This window comes from Nothobranchius furzeri, chromosome 17 (genome assembly GCF_043380555.1).
Source record: "Nothobranchius furzeri strain GRZ-AD chromosome 17, NfurGRZ-RIMD1, whole genome shotgun sequence".
In the NCBI taxonomy this organism is placed as follows: Eukaryota; Metazoa; Chordata; class Actinopteri; order Cyprinodontiformes; family Nothobranchiidae; genus Nothobranchius; species Nothobranchius furzeri.
The window spans coordinates 56,214,998-56,233,272 of NC_091757.1; the positions used below are offsets into that span (position 1 = coordinate 56,214,998).

General features: G+C 44.2%; 1 protein-coding gene across 3 annotated transcripts in view; it reads left to right on the forward strand.

Moving 5' to 3' along the window:
• Nucleotides 1-318: 318 nt before the first annotated feature.
• The window catches only part of itga2.2 (integrin, alpha 2 (CD49B, alpha 2 subunit of VLA-2 receptor), tandem duplicate 2), a 40,021-nt gene continuing 22,064 nt past the window's right edge, over nt 319-18,275 (forward strand). The window contains exons 1-6 of one of the 3 annotated variants that reach the window (XM_070546221.1): nt 332-443; nt 846-917; nt 1,014-1,556; nt 16,910-17,019; nt 17,370-17,461; nt 17,858-17,972. In XM_070546221.1, coding sequence (XP_070402322.1) covers nt 16,953-17,019; nt 17,370-17,461; nt 17,858-17,972 — 274 coding nt within the window. In that variant the 5' untranslated portion in view covers nt 332-443; nt 846-917; nt 1,014-1,556; nt 16,910-16,952. The other 2 variants (XM_070546219.1, XM_070546220.1) reach the window with 2 other exon arrangements.

Genomic DNA, 18,275 nt, shown 5'->3' on the forward strand with positions numbered 1-18,275 from the left:
CGTTTATATAAGAGTCCACTTCAACTTGGTAAAAAACGAAGAAGAAATGATGACTGTATTCAAACCACCTTATGGAAGTGTGTGTGTGTGTGTGTGTGTGTGTGTGTGTGTGTGTGTGTGTGTGTGTGTGTGTGTGTTTGTTTGTTTGGAGGGGGAGCTCGCCCCTCCCCCAAAATAATAACAATTACGCCCCTGCTTGAAATAAATTGGACGCGCTTCTTCCTGCGTGACAGCTTCCTCAGGCGTAGTTTTTTGTGGACTTCACCCTTCAATGCTACAAGTTAGTGTTTGCTGGTGTTTGCATGTCCTTTTAAGCAGAACGTTTCCGGTGCGTCACAGCTCCTGCTCTGACAAGTGCGGAGCTTCAGTCGGTGAGAACGCACGCTCAGAAGGGACGAGGATGGAGAGCGTTTGGAAGAAAATCTTGGCTGTTTTTGTCTTTTGTGAGTAAAAACTTAATTTTATTTTCTATGAAGATTGTCTCACAGAGCTCTCCTGTATTAGTCTCCTGGGGCAGCAGTAGCTCAACAGGTTGAGCGCGTTGTCCAGTAATAGGAAGGTTGCAGGTTCGATCCCGGCCCCGGACAGAGAATTCTGCTGTTGTGTCCTTGGGCAAGACACTTAACCCACCTTGCCTGCTGGTGGTGGTCGGAGGGTCCGGTGGCGCCTGTGCTCAGCAGCCTTGCCTCTCATCTCCACCAGTGTATGAATGTGTGTGTGAATGGATGAATGATACACTGTAGTGTAAAGCGCTTTGGAGTCCTTACTCTGAGAGGCGCTGTACAAGTGCAGGTCATTTATCATTAGTATTAAAGCTTTGTTTGATGTTTAAATGTATTTTTCAGCGGTTTAATTAACTTTCACGCCATCTCAGAGGGATCAGGGGAGCTGAATGCACGATGCATCGGTGTTGGGTGGTAAGAAGCACACTCTGTAATCCCGGGATGAGAGGAGATGAGAGGTTTTAACACGTTTAAGAGTCAGCAGAATAAAGGGGCTGCTTTGTGCTGCAGGTAAACGGGCGTGGCATGACACCTGTGTGCTGCTCCTGAGTCCAAAATCCATCCACATTCCTGCTGCTGCAGGCAGAATGCTCCGCTCCTGCCTGCATGGACTTGTGACTCAAGGAAAACTCACTCAAACTCTGTAGATTTCCACATGAGGAGAAGCTGCGGAAATGCATGCATTTGTGCAGAGGAAGTGAATGATGTGGAGGTTTTCCAGTGTTTTTATTATTTTAGCTCCAATGAGAGGGTTTAGATGCACCAGTTGAATGATTTAAGGAAGTGCAGAAGTAAGATCTTATTCAGCTCCTAAAACTAACGTCGTCTCTCATGCAGAGGCTTTTTACTTCCCTCCTACTATTATTAGCCAATGCAGTGCACGTAAATCCTGTCAAAAGTCACACAAACTCTTCTTTCTCTTCCACCAGCGTACACGATATGCAGATCTCAGTCCTTTAACGTTGGCACTTCAGGAGCTAAGATTTTCAGTGGTCCCGCTGCAGAGGAGTTTGGCCACACGGTCCAGCAGACAACGAACCATCAGGACAAATGGTAGGAATGCTTTTCACGTGGACCACGTCTATTTGACCTAAGGCGTTTTGCCTTTATATGATCTTAATGTTTTAATGAAAGTTTTAGCTGCAGACATGTTTCTATATTTAAATTAAACCCAAGACCATAATTAGTTGCCTTTTGATAAGTGCTCCTGGCAGCCAGGAAACAAAGGCTTTGCTTCTGTCCAGCCCCAATCAGAGCTTGTTGCCGCCTGTAGAGAGATGTTCGTAATAATTTGCAATCTTCAGACATTCAGAGGCATGTTGGCAAGCCTCAACATTGTTAGCTTAAGTTCCAGGAAAATAACTGACATCTCGGTTAGAAGAAGTCTTCTACGTCACGCCGATCAGACTATGGCTCTATCTTTAGTTCCTTTGCGAGATGCAAGTTTGGTCTAAAAACTGAAATGATTTTTGCTTGATGCAAACTAAAAGGTTTATGTTTTACATGTTTGATATTAAATAATGGCAAAAACCCGGGCTTGGGAGGAGTCCGGGAGATCATGGAGCAAGACTCAAGTACGGTTTCCAGGAGATTCTGGTCCACCATTTGGTGGCTCAGGAGGGGAAAACGGTGCTACCAACACTGTTTATAGTGGTGAGGGTGTGCTGCTGAACTTCACTCGGGACATTGTGGATCGGCGGGTGGAGAGCTTCAAAGACCTCCTCAATCCCACCGAAACGCCTTCCAGTGAGGAAGCAGAGTCCGGGGACTTTTGGTTGGCCTCTCAAATCTCTGGTGCTGAGGTCACTGAGGGGGTTAAAAAGCTCCTCTGTGGCAAGGCTCCAGGGGTGGATGAGATCCGCCCGGAGTTCCTTAAGGCTCTGGATGTTGTGGGGCTGTGTTGGCTGACGCGGCCCTGCATTATCACATGGACATCGGGGGCAGTCCCACTGGATTGGCAGACTGGGGTGGTGGTCCCCTTATTTAAAAAGGGGGACCGCAGGGTGTGTTCCAACTACAGGGGGATCACACTCCTGAGCCTTCCTGGTAAGGTCTATTCAGGGTTCTGGAGAGGAGGGTACGTCGGATTGTTGAACCTCAGATTCAGGAGGAGCAATGTGGTTTTCGTCCTGGTCCTTCCTTCGGTCACTACCCAGGTCCCTCTAACCTCTAACCTCTAACCCCCCCCCCTCCCCCCCCGAGGCGCCGGATGGTGGACCAGAATCTCCTCGAATCTCTACGGAAGTCTTGCTCCATGGTCTCACCGAACTCCTCCCATGCCCAGGTTTTTGCCTTGGCGACCACCCGAGCCGCGTTCCGCTTGGACTGCCGGTACCCGTCAGCTGCCTCTGGAGTCCCACAGGCCAAAAAGACCTGATAGGACTCTTTCTTCAGCTTGACAGCATCCCTAACCGCCAGTGTCCACCAGTGGGTTCGGGGGTTGCCACCACGACAGGCACCGACGATCCTGCGACCACAGCTCTGGTCGGCCTCCTCAACAATGGAGGCACGGAACAGGGTCCATTCAGACTCAGTGTCCCCCGCCTCCCCCGGAACATTTTGGAAGTTCTGTCAGAGGTGGGAATTGAAGCTCCTTCTGACAGGAGACCCTGCCAGACGTTCCCAGCAGACCCCCATGACACGTTTGGGCCTGCCTGGTCTGACCGGCATCCTCCCCCACCATCTGAGCCAACTCACCCCCAGGTGGTGGTCAGTTGACAGCTCCGCCCCCTCTTCACCCGAGTGTCCAAGACATGCGGCCGCAGGTCAGATGAAACAACAACAAAGTCGATCATCGAGCTGCGGCCTAAGGTATCCTGGTGACAACAGCACATATGGACACCTTTATGTCTGAACATGGTGTTCATTATGACCAATCCATGACTGGCACAGAAGTCCAATAACAAAACACCACTCGAATTCAGATCAGGGGGGCCGTTCCTCCCAACCACACCTCTCCAGGTCTCACTGTCGTTGCCCACGTGAGTGTAACCGGATTACAGGATACAATAAGATAATTAAAAGAAAAAATAAACAAATGGGCCAATAATTAGGTTCGGGGAGAATTGGAGGTTGTTTAAGAATGACTGGAGTCACGGGTATAGCATGAAACGGTTTATATACTAAATTTTAATAATAATGGGAAATATAACACATAAAGATAACACACAAAAACAGATGAAAACAATCGACAATAGTAAAATGGTCGGTATGAGATTTGATCATATGAGTCACAAGTCAGCCGGCGTCAAGTCAAATCCCCACGCTTGGGGTGAAAGTCAGAGTCCGGTGGTGCGATTTTTTCCTACCACACCGTTGAGATTGTTCACAGAAGAGAGCAGTCTGCTCTTCAGTTACTTGAGATGTCCTGGTTCGTTCAGTGGTTAAGGCTCGCCATCTCCCTCGTCAGGAAGAAATCCAGTTCTCGTTCCAAGTGAGTGATCATAGGAGTCGGGATCAAACCCAAGGAAAAAAAAAACCCAGCCTGTAAACAACAGGACTGTTAGCGAGTTGGCATCGACCCTTCTCGTCACATCACAGCATAAAGTCTTACAGACTTAAACAAATGCTTCACTCTATTGGCATAGCCAATCATGTTTGGGTTCACAGTTCAACTAACATAACATCAATTTGATTGTCTATTAAAATAATTCTCAGTAGCTCTGGAAATATAATTACATATGACAACAATTGTTCAGCTCAATAGGCTCAGTTAGATTCTATTACTCTACACTATTCAACAAGAAATACATTCATGACAACAAGGATACATTTAGTTGTGTTTCTATACAGCATTGTGACACCTTGTATATCTGTAACACAATAAATAAATAAATAAATAAATAAATAAATAAATAAAATGTTCTATAACAAAATTCAACAAAATATAAATTCTGGTCCTTTGGTCCACCTTTGTAAAATAATTCCTCCCTAATCAGTTAGCTTTTATTTATTTTTATTTATCTATTTTTTTTTATTATTAAATGTTTGGTTAAGGGACGCATTGCTAATTCTATGGCGTTAGCTATAACGCCCCTGAGGACCTTGTACATCTAGGCCGTACCACCATTAACTGGCGGTTTGAGCCGTTAACTCCTGGGAATCCCATATGCCCTACCGCCGTTAACTGGCGGTTTGAGCCGTTAACTCCTATATGCCCTACCACCGTTAACTGGTAGTTTGAGATGTTAACTCCTGGGATCTAACGTCTAGCAGCCCACTGCTGTCACCTCGGTTGCTGTAATTAGCTTTTTGAATTTAATAATTTACTGAATTTAATCTCATTCACTCACCAACGCGCTCCAACGGTTCCCTCCTACAGAGGATTGGTTCACTCTGTCGTCTCCACACAAATCTATAAGAATGGAATTAATTTGATAAGCTATTTAAGTTTCCCTTTTTTTTTAAGTTGCATCGTTAGCTTTTTCTCTTCTTTTTTCTTTACTCACCGCGTTGGTTCCAAGTTCCTAGCTCTTATTAGAAGGAGTCAAGTCCGCCTCTCCCTCTATCTATGCGGCACCCAAATCAGGGTTCTTCACGGCCTCGACCGTTGTTTTTTTTCTCTCTCTCTCTCTCTCTAACCGCTCAGTCTTTGCTTTCTGTATCTGCGTGCTGCACAGCCGTTTGTCTCTCCTCTCGCTCAGCTGCGTCGCACGGTTTTATTTCGCGGAGGCGGGACTTATTTCTCTCAGCCAATGAAATTTCAGATTCCCACCTGGACCAATAGTATACAGCTTTCCTCTTCTGTTTCTGTTAGTGATGTTCAAGATTCTTGTTTTAACCGATGTTTAATATTAAACTCGTTATTTTAGTTATTCACCCTTCCAATAATTCATTATGAAATTATCTATTAGTTAATTAGATATCTATTAATTAGTATTGTTAATTTCCTTAATTTATATTTTATATTTTATCTAAATTGAGGATGGATCATATTAGTAAGCCAATTAGTTAATACCTCATTAAGGTTCTAGCTTCTGGGTTACATCCTCCCCCATTAAATATCATGCACGTCCCTGTGCATTGTTTCTACGGGGTACACAACTTCTTGAGTAAGAGAGTCAATAAAAGCTTTATTAAGTCCTTGGAAAAGGGACCTAACTACGGTCACTAGTGGATTGCCCAATTGAGAGTAAGTTAGTCTTTGAGGAGGCTGACTACTTCGTTCAGATCTCCTGACATACATCTCTGGTTGCACAGTATCATGCTCATCCGTTTCGGTTTGATTCTCAACTGAGACAGGACGAAGTGAGCTCTCTGTTTCCGACAGAGCTGATGAGCTATTCTCTAAGACTTTGGTCTTTTCAGATGTATGTGTCTGATCGTGTATGATGGGTTCAAAACTTACATCACGTTGCTGCGACTTTAGGACACCATCCAATTGAGGTAGGTTTGTGTTAGTTTCATCCCCCGTTTCTACGTCAGGTAAGTATACTTCGTTTTTTTTCGTTTTTTCAGGTAAGTATGTTGCTGCTTCTTTCACTCTTTCAGGTAAGAATGTCGCAGTTTCACTCATTCTGTCAGGTAAGAATGTTTCGGTGTTGATGCCTTTGTCAAGTAAGGACAATTCAGCATTTTCATTACCAGCTAAGGTTGGTTCCTTGCGATCCCCTGTGTGTAAGGATAGTGTGTTTTGTTGTTGAATATTATTTACCGGTCCTGAATCTGCTATGAGTTCCCTATTTGGCAAGGTGACCGCTATTTGATAGGATGGTCGGTTTAGCACTTGTGGAAGATCAGAGTAATAAAACTCATCTACCTCTTCGTCAAGTGGCTCATCTGGGTCAGGTTCTAAGGCTGAACTCTGTCTTGTATGAGGTCTGCTAGGTTTCGTAACGCGTTCTGTTTCATTTTCTAATGAAGAGAGAAAACCACAAGGCAGTAAAAGATCTCTGTGGAGTGTTCTGTTGGGTCCTTCTCCGTTCTGTGGTTTTACAGTGTATACTGGCAAGTTTTCCATCTGTTTGAGAACTATATACACTGTTTGCTCCCATTTGTCTGCTAATTTATGCTTTTCTCTTAAGCGAAGATTTCGGACTAAAACACGATCTCCCACACCTAGTGTGGACTCACGAATGTTTCTGTCGAACCGTTCTTTGTTCTTCCTCGCTGTTTTTTGAGAGTTTTTTATGACAATGTCATAACTCTGTTCCAGATGACTCTTCAGTTCTTTAACATACTGAGAATGAGTTATAGAGGGCTTGTTCAAATGCGGTAACCCAAAGGCAATATCTATAGGCAACCGAGGCTGCCTACCGAACATTAGCTCGTAGGGAGAGTATCCCGTCACGTCATTTTTTGTACAATTGTACGAGTGAGTAAGTGGTTTTACAAAATCGCGCCAGTGATGTTTCTCAGTGGCTTGTAAAGTTCCCAACATGCTGAGTAATGTACGATTGTACCGTTCAACGGGGTTGCCACGAGGGTGATAAGGGCTCGTTCTGACTTTACGGATACCAAGTAAAGAACAAAGTTCCTTGATTGTACGTGATTCGAAATCCCGTCCCTGATCACTATGAAGACGCTCAGGAAACCCGTAGTGGACTAAAAAATGTTCCCACAGGTTCTTCGCGACGGTGGTGGCTTTCTGATCTTTGGTTGGGATGGACACTGCATACTTTGTAAAATGGTCTGTAATCACTAAGACATCTTTAGTGTTCTTACTGTCTGGTTCTATGGAGAGAAAATCCATGCAAACTAACTCCATAGGTCTGGTGGTGGTAATACTCACCATTGGAGCAGCTTTGTCAGGGAGGGCCTTCCGACGGATACATCTTTCGCAAGTTTTAACTTTGATTTCGATATCACTAGCCATTCTTGGCCAGTAAAAACGGGACCGAATGAGATCTGTCGTACGTTCAACCCCAAGATGCCCCATATCATCATGTAGGCTTTGCATGACTGTTGAACGTAATGAATCAGGCAAGACTAACTGCAATGATGTCTCTGGTCCTAATTGGCGTCTCCGGTACAGTAAATCATTTTGAAACTCAAACCGTTTCCACTCTCTCAAAAGGTTAAGAACCACCGGGGGTTCTGCAATAGTATCAGTTGGCGGTTTATTGTCAGTCATAAGCAGCTGAATGACTCGGCCAATGGTTGGATCTTTCCTCTGCAAGGAGACAAGGTCAGCATGGTTATACTTGGGCACAGCAAAGAAACTGTCACTATTGTCTTCCAACTGGAATAGGTCTGGAATGGCCGCTGCAGACATGGCAAGTGACTGAACTAAACCACAAGGAGAATCAGTCTCATCCAAGACCATGTGCTTTTGGCATGTTGCCTTCACTGCTTCGGCTTGAAGTTGAAGCTCGACTTCTTTGACAGAGGATAAAAGATGAGATCGGAACTCATCTAGTCGTTGGCATTCCTCAGTGAATTTTGAGTTGTCTTCAGGTTTATCATGCAGCCTCCTAGACAGGCCATCCGCGTCAACGTTCTGTGTACCTGCACGGTATCTGATGTCAAAATTATAGGTGGACAACGCAGCTAGCCAACGATAGCTCGTTGCATCGAGTTTTGCCGTTGTTAAGAGGTAAGTTAACGGATTATTATCAGTAATGACAGTGAATGTGTTCCCATACAAATAGTCATGAAACTTATCTGTTATGGCCCACTTTAAGGCTAGAAACTCCAACTTGTGCGCAGGGTACCTAGTTTCACTAGAGCTTAAACCGCGACTTGCATAAGCGATTACCTGTGTGACACCGTTTTGCACTTGGTATAGCGCTGCACCGAGTCCGGTCGTACTAGCATCTGTGTGTACTAGATATGGGAGTTTTGCGTCAGCGTAGCCAAGAACTGGCGAAGTGGTAAGTTTTTCAATAATAGTTTGAAAGGACTTCTCACAGTCTTGGCTCCAACGATTCCCAAAGGGTTCTTTGGGGTTCAAGTACTTTGATCTACATGGTGGTGTTTTAAAGTTTTTCCGTTTGGGTGGATAACCAGCCGTGAGAGATGTTAGTGGCTTGACAATATTTGAGTAATCTTTAACGAAGCGTCGGTAATAACCGGTAAATCCTAAGAAAGATTGGAGTTCCTTCAAAGTCTGAGGCTTCGGCCATGTTTTGAGTGCTTCCACCTTATCTGGATCGGTTTTTATGCCATCTCGAGATACTATATGTCCAAGATAACGCACAGATGTCTGGAAAAAACGACACTTATCTGGTGATAGCTTGAGTCCGTATTCTCTAAGCCGTTCAAGAACGTGAGAAAGTCTGGTTTCGTGTTCTTCCAAGGAGTTGGAAAAGACGATCAAGTCGTCTAGGAAAACTAACACTTCCTTCAGATTAATGTCCTTCATACACTTTTCCATAACCCGTTGGAAAGTGCTTGGAGCATTTGTTATTCCTTGTGGCATACGGTTAAATTCATAAAACCCAAACAGGCAAACAAAAGCAGTTTTAGGTTTATCCTTTTCACACATCTCTATTTGATAGTAACCTGACTTGAGGTCCATCACAGAAAACCACTGTGATCCAGCGAGAGCAGAAAAGGACTCCTCCAAGTTAGGCAGGGCATATGCGTCGCGAATGGTTTGCAGATTAAGCTTTCTATAGTCTATACATAGACGTACCTCACCATTCTTTTTCCGAACTACCACTATTGGTGAGGCAAATGGAGACTCCGACTCTCTTATTATACCGGTTTCCAAGAGGGCTTCCAAATGTTTTCTCACGGCTTCATAATCATGTGGATGGATCGGCCGAGATTTCTGTTTGAATGGGGTCTCGTCTTTTAAGTTGATCTGATGTCTTATCTGTTGTGTATGACCAAAATCAAGATCGTGGTGCGAAAACACATCGGAGTAAGTGTTAAGTTTGTTGGTGATCCTCCCTTTCCATTCTTCGGACAAGGGCGAAGTACCGAAGTCAAAACTGAGAGGAGGGTTTGAAGGTGAAGTCTGTTGCTGCGAACTACACGCCGCAAGTACTTTCTGATCACTTTTGTCAGGTTCTGGATATGGCATAACACGATCGGCTTTAACTAACTCAGCGATCACACAGTTAGTGGGTAATGTGATGTCATGGTTAGTTTCGTTTCTTAGTACAACAGGTACTTTGTATGGACCATGTGAAGGTAAGGAAATGAGGCAACAGTCTACAATTATACCCCCTGGTAGAGAACCATTGGTGGGTTGTTCAATGAGTGCATAAGGCTCATGCTTGTTTTGGCTGGGTTGCATAAACCCTTCTAGTAACAGTTTTTTATTTGCAGGGAGAACTTCTTGGGTTCTCCCTCGAAGCTTCACCACACCAACTCGTCCATCTTTGCTTTGTTTTTTTCTGACTGCTAAGGCTTTTAGCACGTGTTGGTACCCATAAGAGAGTGCCTTGGAATCAGGTAAGTTATTGGCAGACAATTGCTCATACAAAGGATCGAGTGTGTTTGTGCCAATGAGTAGTGGTGTATCAGAGTTTGAGCTTATATCCGGAACCACTAACGCAAGGGTAGGTAACTCAAGTCCAGACTGATCGAGCTCTTTTGGAAATGTGACACTTATCTCTATGTATCCTAAATAAGGAACTGCTTGACCGTTTGCGCCCTCGACTTCTAACAGATTACTGATGGGTTTAATTGAGAGGCCAGGTAAGTGTTCTTGGTAAAAAGAATTGGCAATGGTGGTTACCTGGGACCCTGAATCCAGTAAACAATTACATTCAACACTGTTAACTGAGACTGTAGCTGTGCATCGCCCACCCACTAATCTTTTGGGAAGTTTTGGCACTGAATGAGCATGAACTGGCTTGCAAAAAAGTCTCTCTGTCCTTTCCTTAGAGGGACTTGGTTCTACTTTAGCACCTATCTGTCCCACGATAGGAGCTTCTACCGGTTTAAAGGAGGAGACTGAGCAATTGGCTTTGACATCTCCCACTCGCGCTGCTTCTGTCTAAGAGCAAGTCTTTTAGTTGCAACTAGTGCTGGATTTGGCTCGTTGCTACAGCTAGACGCTATGTGCCCATCTTCTCCGCACTTAAAACAGTATCCAGGCTTTGGTCTGGGCACCACTGCTGTTATCTGCTGAATCTGTTTGGGCTCATCTGGAATTTTAGTCCCCACACGGGGTTTTGACTCTTTTTGAGTTTTCTTTGCCTTTTTATCTGTGTTGTTAACCTTAAGCTGTGCAATTTGGCTCCTGAGCTCAGCGATTTGTTTGCGTAAGTCATCACAGTTATCATCTATTTCCAGTTCACAAGTGTTTTTACTCTGAGAGCATGTTGTTTGCACATTTGAATACACTCTAGTTCGTTGTGCCCCTAAGTGTTGTTTCATGCGTGCTGCTTTAGTAGCCTGTTTGTCTTCTTCAGTGCGCAGTTTGAGGAGAAGTGCTGTAAAATGAGGCGGGTTGTCTTTCTTTTGTTCGAGTTGCAGGTTTGAAATCAGCGAGCTGTCCCAACAGCCTCTGCAAAACTGCTTGAGCAGCTGCTGGTCGGCGTCACTGGAGGAAATTCCATTCCTCTGAATAACTAGGTTTAACAAGGTGTATAACCTCTGAAAGTAATCGGAAGGTTTTTCACCACTGTCCTGGTTTGTGTTTAAGAAGCGAGCAAAGAGCTCGTCGCCGTCTTCGACAGCTGCGTAAGCTGAATCGAGATGTTCAAGGTACGTTTCCGGGTCGGATTTTGGACTAAGAGCTTTAACGATGCTCGCTGCTGGGGCTGACAGACTCTCCACGATTCTTCGTACAATTTGGGACTTGGTGAGTGAAGGATCATTTATGCATAACACTACACTACTACGCCAAGTATCATAGTCAGTTTCAAAAGAAGGGTGTGGAACTCGCCCTGAGAACGGTTTTAGTCTGTATTGTGAAGTAGGCGGAGGGATAACCTCACTGCTTTTAACAATGTGTTCCACAATAACTCGCTGAACCTCAGGTGTGTTTAAAAGATTTGGTGGAATGCAATGGTTTTGTTTTCCAGTCTCTGTAGGTGGACAATTGTCCTTTGAGTTGTTCATATAGTTAACTTCTGGTGTTAAAGGCAGGGAATATGTAACTTGGTCACTATGGAGCATTGGCTCTGGTTCAGTGACTGGTTCAGATGCATGGGTATCCCTTCCTAAAGATTCCCCAATTTTTGCCAGTTCCTCCATTAGAAGGTCTTTAAATGATTGATTGCTACGCGCAGCTATGTCCCTGAGCTCTGACAGATAGGCATCAGTGGCAGATGTGCTAGTTTCTAGACTGTACGCGCTGGCTAGGTCTTGAATATGGAAGAAAACATTTGGGTTCCTAGTACAAGGTTTGTCATAGGGTAAACATTGTTTCTTTAATTCCTTAACAGTGGCTTCATGTTGAAACTCCACAATAATCTGATCACAGTTTGGTAACTTAATGCGCCTGTTAACTGGTCCGAATCCTTCCATAAACCCAAAGACTTCGTTATCAAGGTCTGTATCAGTTAACCCACTGATTAAAACAGCATTTGAAACTTTGACCTTTTCTGTTTTCACAACTTCCATTTTAAAACACTCAAAAGTACCAATAATGCCAAAATGGCAAACCACTGTGACCTCCAGGCACTCTTATGATGTCAGTCAATGGTTAGCTAAGGTAACAACTCTACAATTCTCCTGGCTGGCTCGCCAAGTTTTATGTAACCGGATTACAGGATACAATAAGATAATTAAAAGAAAAAATAAACAAATGGGCCAATAATTAGGTTCGGGGAGAATTGGAGGTTGTTTAAGAATGACTGGAGTCACGGGTATAGCATGAAACGGTTTATATACTAAATTTTAATAATAATGGGAAATATAACACATAAAGATAACACACAAAAACAGATGAAAACAATCGACAATAGTAAAATGGTCGGTATGAGATTTGATCATATGAGTCACAAGTCAGCCGGCGTCAAGTCAAATCCCCACGCTTGGGGTGAAAGTCAGAGTCCGGTGGTGCGATTTTTTCCTACCACACCGTTGAGATTGTTCACAGAAGAGAGCAGTCTGCTCTTCAGTTACTTGAGATGTCCTGGTTCGTTCAGTGGTTAAGGCTCGCCATCTCCCTCGTCAGGAAGAAATCCAGTTCTCGTTCCAAGTGAGTGATCATAGGAGTCGGGATCAAACCCAAGGAAAAAAAAAACCCAGCCTGTAAACAACAGGACTGTTAGCGAGTTGGCATCGACCCTTCTCGTCACATCACAGCATAAAGTCTTACAGACTTAAACAAATGCTTCACTCTATTGGCATAGCCAATCATGTTTGGGTTCACAGTTCAACTAACATAACATCAATTTGATTGTCTATTAAAATAATTCTCAGTAGCTCTGGAAATATAATTACATATGACAACAATTGTTCAGCTCAATAGGCTCAGTTAGATTCTATTACTCTACACTATTCAACAAGAAATACATTCATGACAACAAGGATACATTTAGTTGTGTTTCTATACAGCATTGTGACACCTTGTATATCTGTAACACAATAAATAAATAAATAAATAAATAAATAAATAAATAAAATGTTCTATAACAAAATTCAACAAAATATAAATTCTGGTCCTTTGGTCCACCTTTGTAAAATAATTCCTCCCTAATCAGTTAGCTTTTATTTATTTTTATTTATCTATTTTTTTTTATTATTAAATGTTTGGTTAAGGGACGCATTGCTAATTCTATGGCGTTAGCTATAACGCCCCTGAGGACCTTGTACATCTAGGCCGTACCACCATTAACTGGCGGTTTGAGCCGTTAACTCCTGGGAATCCCATATGCCCTACCGCCGTTAACTGGCGGTTTGAGCCGTTAACTCCTATATGCCCTACCACCGTTAACTGGTAGTTTGAGATGTTAACTCCTGGGATCTAACGTCTAGCAGCCCACTGCTGTCACCTCGGTTGCTGTAATTAGCTTTTTGAATTTAATAATTTACTGAATTTAATCTCATTCACTCACCAACGCGCTCCAACGGTTCCCTCCTACAGAGGATTGGTTCACTCTGTCGTCTCCACACAAATCTATAAGAATGGAATTAATTTGATAAGCTATTTAAGTTTCCCTTTTTTTTTAAGTTGCATCGTTAGCTTTTTCTCTTCTTTTTTCTTTACTCACCGCGTTGGTTCCAAGTTCCTAGCTCTTATTAGAAGGAGTCAAGTCCGCCTCTCCCTCTATCTATGCGGCACCCAAATCAGGGTTCTTCACGGCCTCGACCGTTGTTTTTTTTCTCTCTCTCTCTCTCTCTAACCGCTCAGTCTTTGCTTTCTGTATCTGCGTGCTGCACAGCCGTTTGTCTCTCCTCTCGCTCAGCTGCGTCGCACGGTTTTATTTCGCGGAGGCGGGACTTATTTCTCTCAGCCAATGAAATTTCAGATTCCCACCTGGACCAATAGTATACAGCTTTCCTCTTCTGTTTCTGTTAGTGATGTTCAAGATTCTTGTTTTAACCGATGTTTAATATTAAACTCGTTATTTTAGTTATTCACCCTTCCAATAATTCATTATGAAATTATCTATTAGTTAATTAGATATCTATTAATTAGTATTGTTAATTTCCTTAATTTATATTTTATATTTTATCTAAATTGAGGATGGATCATATTAGTAAGCCAATTAGTTAATACCTCATTAAGGTTCTAGCTTCTGGGTTACATGAGCGTTAAAGTCCCCCAGCAGAACAAGGGAGTCACCAGAAGGAGCGCTTTCCAGCACCCCCTCCAAGGTCTCCAACAAGGGTGGGTAGTCTGAACTGTAGTTTGGTGCATAAGCACAGACCACAGTCAGAACCCGTCCCCCCACACGTAGGCGGAGGGAGGCTACCCTCTCATTCACTGGGGTATACCCCAACATACAGGTACCAAGATGGGGGCAACTAGTATGCCCACCCCTGCTCGGCGCCTCTCAGTGGGAGCAAGTCCAGAGTGGTAGAAGGTCCAACCCCTCTCAAGGAAACTGGTTCCAGAGCCAGAGCCATGCGTTGAGGTGAGTCCGACTATATCTAGTCGGAACCTCTCAACCTCACACACCAACTCAGGCTCCTTCCCCATCAGACACTTAACCCACGTTGCCTGCTGGTGGTGGTCGGAGCGATCGGTGGCGCCAGGGCTCGGCAGCCTCGCCTCTGTCAGTGCGCCCCAGGGCAGCTGTGGCTACATCGTAGCTCGTCCCCACCAGTGTGTGAATGTGTGTGTGAATGGGTGAATGACTGATTGTGTTGTAAAGTGTCTTGGGGGGTTCCAGGCCTCTAGAAGGCACTATATCAAAATACAGGCCCCCAGAGAGGTGACATTCAATGTGCCAAGAGCCAGCTTCTGTAGCCGAGGATCAGACTGCCAAGGTCCCCCGGACTACCACCCGTCACCCACTGCACCCGATCCCTTTGGCCCCTCCCACGAGCGGTGAGCCCATAGGAAGGGGGACCCACGTTTCCTCTTCGGGTTGTGCCCGGCCGGGCTCCATGGGTGAAACCCTGGCCACCAGGCACTCGCCAACGTGCCCCACCTCCAGGCCTGGCTCCAGAGGGGGGCCCCGGTGACCCACGTCCGGGCGAGGGAACACGGTTTCCATTTATATAATTCATCATAAGAGGTCTTCGGGCTGCTCTTTGTCTGATCCTTCACCTAGGACCTGTTTGCCATGGATGACCCTACCAGAGGCAGAAAGCCTCAGACAACTTAGCTCCTAGGATCATTGAGACACTCAAACCCCTCCCCCACGGTAAGGTGGCAGTCCAGGGAGAGAATGATGCTGGTGTGCAGTGCACATGTGCTGCACCTCTTGATGGTATTTTCATTAGTAAAACAATAAACTATGAGATTCTACTCATTCGAAAGCGCACATACACTTACACACACACGCAAAGAGACAGAGGGTGTACAAAGTGCAAATATAAAGGCGGTAATAAAAACTATGAATGTGCAAACTGGATTGTTATTTTTTTGTTTCTGGCAACAAGCAGCAGTCAGATGTAGCTGAAGTAAGACTCTGTTCTTTCTTTTTTCAGCCTGAGGGTGCAACATTACATCAGACCGCAGTTTGAAACAGGAACATTAACGATCCTAATGAAAGTCTGACTTTATTATCTTTTTAATTTATTGCAAAACTTGACTGGGTAGCTTCCCCACATTTGTCAAACCCGTCGCACAAACGTTGGTTCCTCGTCTGAAGCCCCCACGCCCTGATTTATGCCTGTTCTGGTTAAACATCTGAGTTTTACGCACTCCGTCTGGGACTTACTCACCGTCTGGAGGAGCGTTCTGTTTGTGCAACAGAGGAAAACTCCGAGTGGTCCCTCTGACTCGAATATGACACATTTCCTGTCCCCAATCTAATAAATGAGCTTGCTGTTTTGCGTCAGGTAATATTGTGCAACTTTAAAAGTACAGGCTGTTGTGATGAAGTAAAACATCATCTGGTGTCACCTGGTGAGAGTTCCTAGGAAAAAGAGGAGTTGCATAAAGGCAAATGCTTCAGTCAAGCTTGTACTATCCTGTTCTGCCCGAAATACAAACACGGATGTGCCCAAGGGATTGACTCTCCTTCATTAGCGCCTTTTGAGAAGGCGGTGGTCACCAACCTGGGGGTGAAGTTGGATGTAGAGCTCACACTGAACACCCAGGTCAATGGAACGATCAGATCCTGCTATTTCCATCTCAGGAGAATAGCTAGGATTGAGCCGCTGCTATCTCGTAAACATCTGGAAACGGTCATCCACGCCTTCATTACCACCAGACTGGACTACTGTAACTCGCTTCATGCAGGCATCAAGCAGGCCTCCATAGCGAAACTGCAGAAGGTCCAAAACGCGGCAGCCAGGTTACTGACTGGTACCAGGAGATCTGAACACATCACGCCCGTCTTGGCATCCCTACACTGGCTTCCAGTCTCTTTTAGAATTTCGTTTAAAGTTCTGGTGTTTGTTGTTAAATGTTTAAATGAGTTGGCTCCACGTTATCTGGCAGACCTGATTCAGCCTTATGTTCCCGCAAGGAACCTTCGGTCAGCACAACAAGGACTGTTGGTCGTTCCCAAACACAGACTACAATCCCGAGGGGGTCGTGCTTTCTCGGTGCTGGGGCCGAGGCTCTGGGATGAGCTACCTACATGGGTTAAACAGGCCAGCACGCTCGGCAAGTTTAAGGGCCAGCTGAAAACTCACTTTTATTCTTTAGCTTTTATTCAGGAAGAGCCTCGTCGACGGATGGCTTTGCACTTTTTTGCTGCCCCACCTAGATTTTATCTGCATGTTTTTTTAATGGTTTTAAATGTTTTTATTTTTTTATGTTTATTTCTGCTGTGCAGCACTTTGGTCCTTGGACCATGTGAAGGTGCTATATAAATAGTTTTAGTTAGTTAGTTAGTTAGTACTTGTTTATGTTTTCTTTGCCAAGTAGTAAAATGATGTTTGACACCTTCTGATAAGGCCGTGGCTGCTGAGCTCAGAGATGTCCTTGCTGTCTGCAGGCTCCTGGTCGGTGCTCCTTGGAGCGGTTTCGCCGCTAACAGGATGGGGGATGTGTACAAGTGTCCGGTCTCAGGATCCAGGAACAGCTGTGACAAGCTCAAGCTTCACGGTGAAGACGGCTGTGCCCAGATGAATGAATGAATGAATAGCTTCGTCCCTGAAACCCGATTAATAAAACAAGATGCAGTCTCTGTGTCAGTCAGAGAGATAAACAGAACTCAAACAAAGGATGTAAATACAAGAGGGATGGACACAGAGTCAATCTGAAAAGTAAAATCCAGACTAGGATTAAAAAATAACACCAGCAGCGTAGATTTTCCTACTTTTATTTTGACATTTTTGTTTGTGAAACATGTTCTTCCACTAATTTATTTATAGGTAAAATTATCGACCTCAAACAGATTTAATCGCTTTAATCTGATTTTGTGATTTTTTTTTTATTCTCTTTTATTTTGACAGATTTTGTCAGAATCCCAAATGTTAAAAATGTGGATGTTAACATGTCGCTGGGCTTAACTCTTAAAAGGATGCCACCGATCAATGATTTCTTGGTATGTAGTGTGTGTGTGTGTGGTGTGTGTGTGTGTGTGTGTGTGGTGTGTGTGTGTGTGTGTGTGGTGTGTGTGTGTGTGTGTGTGTGTGTGGTGTGTGTGTGTGTGTGTGTGTGTGTGGTGTGTGTGTGTGTGTGTGTGTGTGTGTGTGCGTGTGTGTGTGTGTGTGTGCGTGTGCGTGTGTGTGTGCGTGCGTGTGTGCGTGTGTGCGTGTGTGTGTGCGCGTGTGCGTGCGTGCGTGCGCACGGTGATATCTAATTATTAACACATATGCATGAGTATGGAACCAGAACAAAAATCACACATTTATAAGTACATTTTTGGTTTAATCTAAAGTTGATTTCAAGCAGAACATCCTGTGAATTAGTTACGACTTGTGTGTTTGTTCTCATCCAGACGTGCGGTCCACTTTGGGGACAGCAGTGTGGCGATCAGACCTTCTACCCGGGAGTTTGTGTGAAACTCGACTCCCTTTTGAACGTCCAGCCTGCCTTCTCTCCTGCTGTTCAGAGTGAGCAACCTTTACACGACTCCTAATGTCTTTAAATGTTACCGACCAGTTTTATTTGTATTAGAAATGCTTTCTGCTTGTTTGGGTAACTTGGAGTAAAGCAGCTTGACAGCCATTTGCTTCTTTGATACGAAATAAATCAAACATAATGAGTTCATACGTTCATTTACAAAATATTTTTCACTTAATTTGTTGCTGTTTGAGAATCGGAACTTTCTTGTTTTACGACTTGTTTAAAAAAAATTTGTACATTTTTATTTTGTAATTTTTTAGACAGTTCAGGAAGTAAATTAGAAAAAAAAA